At 36.5% G+C, this 2,907-nt stretch overlaps 1 protein-coding gene across 1 annotated transcript; it reads right to left on the bottom strand.

Annotated features, from left to right (window-relative positions):
- Positions 1-966: 966 nt before the first annotated feature.
- Positions 967-2,443, bottom strand: LOC18040814 (lecithin-cholesterol acyltransferase-like 1). Its single transcript, XM_006433595.2, has 2 exons — positions 2,010-2,443; positions 967-1,937 (listed from the first exon to the last, which is right to left on the bottom strand). The coding sequence occupies exons 1-2, from the start codon at positions 2,441-2,443 to the stop codon at positions 1,031-1,033; spliced, it is 1,341 nt and encodes a 446-aa protein (XP_006433658.1). The 3' UTR covers positions 967-1,030.
- Between the last annotated feature and the right edge of the window lie 464 nt (positions 2,444-2,907).

Genomic DNA, 2,907 nt, shown 5'->3' with positions numbered 1-2,907 from the left:
TAACTTTTATTTTATTGTTATATTTTTTTACAGGGTAAAAGCTTGTTTAGTCCCTATATTATGAAGTTAGTGTCCATTTAGTCTCTGTATTTTTAAAAACACCTCAAAACGTCCCTGCTACTAAATATTGACACTTATGCCATTATTTTTTTTATTTTAACTTACTTTTACAATATTACATTTTTACAATAATGTTTCTTTTGTGGATATTAATAAAAAATCAAATTATCAAATTAAACTCAAAAATAAAATAAAAACAAAAAATGTATATATTAATTTTTGTGAAAGGTCACGTATGTCTAAAAAATTAATATCGTAAAAAATTAAATTATCAATTTTTTTAGAAAAATTAATATTTTAACTCAAGAGTGTGTTCCACAAAAATTAATATATTTTATTTTATTTTATTTTATTTTATTTTTTGGTGTTAAACTGGTAATTTATTTTTTTCTTTTTAATAATGTCTAAAAAAATTATTATAATAGGGTTATTTTTTTCTTTTTAATAATGTCTAAAAATTATTATAATATGGCAATATGATAAAAATAAGTTAAAAGGAACAAAAGATAATGGCAAAAGTGTCAATAATTTAATGGTAGGGATGGTTTGAGGTATTTTTAAAAATATAGGGACTAAACGGGCACTAACTTCAAAATATAGGGACTAAACGAGCTTTTAACATTTTTTACACAACAGCTGTATGTTTTAAGCTACCCACAACTCAATACCAATAAATCGATGGAGAGTCCCTGTAAGTTTACAACAACGTAATCAATATACGTTCATAACAATTTTCTGAGGTTAATAAAAACCAATTCGTCCACTCTCTTTCGGGTTGTTGTATAATACTTTTCTCACATTCTGCTAATGTGCTTTTTCTTCAACTGAATGTTAAATCGCTGACATTTTCATACAAATTAAAACTTAACTGTCCGGCTGCAAATTAAAATCAAGCAAAATCTTTGACAGACAATAAACAAACAAAATATAATTTGCTTCAATGTTGCTGTGTCGTGAAATGTAATTGGCTCTATACAAAATTTCTCCCACTTACAAGAGAATTGATGTCAGAAATTTCACCTATAATTTCATCAAGGGCAGCATCATTTTTGAGTATTGATGTATGCGAAACGTCACTAACCGTAATCACCTTGAGTGCCTGATTTTTGTTATCGGCCCATAGCGATTCAAGTGCCAACAGGCTAACCATGTTCACAGTCCCATCTCCATCCCCATAAATAACATTCGGTTGCTCATCAAAACCATTTTCTCCGTATACCAATGTCTCCGGTGTCTTCACACCTGTTCCGATAATGCACGTGACGGGCACCTCAGGCTCACTTAATTGCTCCAACAAGGGCAAAATCCGCGTGGTATAAGGGTGAACCCCTTGAGGGAACCCGATGGCATCGAGGAATTCAGTGATATCATTCGCTGAATAAGTAGCATTCGGGGTTATAACCAACGGTTTTTGCCTCCCAAACACTTTGGGATTAGGCATGAGCCATAGATTGCTTTCAGAGCTCCTCTGCTCTTGTCTCACATCCAATGGATCAACGAATGGAACTCCTAGCGTACTGCCTGAAGCAAAAGTGAGCATTTCTTCGACGGTGCCACCCCACGGAGCAGACAGAGCGACAAAGTGTTTGATAAATTTCTTGCGCCAGGGTAAAGGGTTTCGGTTAAGAAGTTGTAGGACGCAAAGCCCTCCCAAGCTGTGTGAAACAAGTATAACTGGCTTCCCACCATTGGAATTGCTTGCTTTTTCTATCAAATCCTTCAGGTCCTGCAAAAACTTGGAGCCAACGCGGGACGGATGACCTCCTGCTGCCAATCCGTATCGGAAATCGTATGGAGCTCCGAAGAGAGTTTCACCAGTGACATAGCCAACTCGTTCTAGAGACTCCACTAAAGATGCCATGTACCCTGTAATTTCCCTGTACATACATTTAAGTTAATGTGACAAAATCAAAGTGAACAAAAATAAATTTCACAAGCACAGCACTTACTTCCAAATAAAATTGGGGTCGAGGTAGAGAAGGGACTGAGTGGAACCAAAGTGAGGGACTCTAGTTTCGACGCCAGGGGAATTGTGAAAATCATCCAAATCAGGATCATAGTAAAGCATCATGCGGTCGGCAAAGCACTTAGTAAACGGAGGTAACAAAACACTGGGGTCGAACCACAGCCTGAACCACCCTTCACTGTCCTTCACAATTGGGTACCAACGGTTGCACAGCAGGCTCGAGGGCTTGTAATCACTGGTCAGCCGCGCTTCTAGCTGGTTTCCGCCGTTGCCGGGTACCAAGATCAGAGGGTGGAGACCGCGACTGATTGCTTGACACGTGCAAAACAACGACATTGCTACTATGAAACGCAATCCTTTCATCTCTTTCCTTTTTTCGCTTTTATCTCTTGATGCACCGAGGGAGGGGATAGCCATATACGGGGAAACAGAAAAGTTGTACAGCGTCCCTACTCCTCAATCCTTAGTACCAGTTTTGCCAATTTGTGTGGTTGAGTTTCGAGGATGTGTTCGGTTGGCAATCACATAATTACCCAGAGATTGAGAGGAGCCATGCAAGCATTTGACCATCGCACAGGCCCAATAACAATGGATTTTTTGGGCACACAAAATGCGACCGAGCTTTTAGCACCCCTCTAAATCCTTATAACACCCCAGCAAAACTTTATTTCCTAAAATATCTTCAATTTAAATTGTAAAATACATATCCTTAATCTAAAATCAACCGTTTGGCCATAATACTTTCTCCTAAAAAATCATATTTAGTTTATGGTTTCATTTATAAAATATATATAAATTCAAAAATCTTAATTATATTATTCTTATTACATGCTCTCTATCTTCATAACTATAAATTCTTATAAGTTTCTCAAAAGAAAATA

Source organism: Citrus clementina, unplaced genomic scaffold (assembly GCF_000493195.1).
Source record: "Citrus clementina cultivar Clemenules unplaced genomic scaffold, Citrus_clementina_v1.0 scaffold_5, whole genome shotgun sequence".
Classification (NCBI taxonomy): Eukaryota; Viridiplantae; Streptophyta; class Magnoliopsida; order Sapindales; family Rutaceae; genus Citrus; species Citrus x clementina.
The sequence above is the reverse complement of the archived record's forward strand: the minus strand, read 5'-3'. Positions and strand labels throughout refer to the sequence as shown.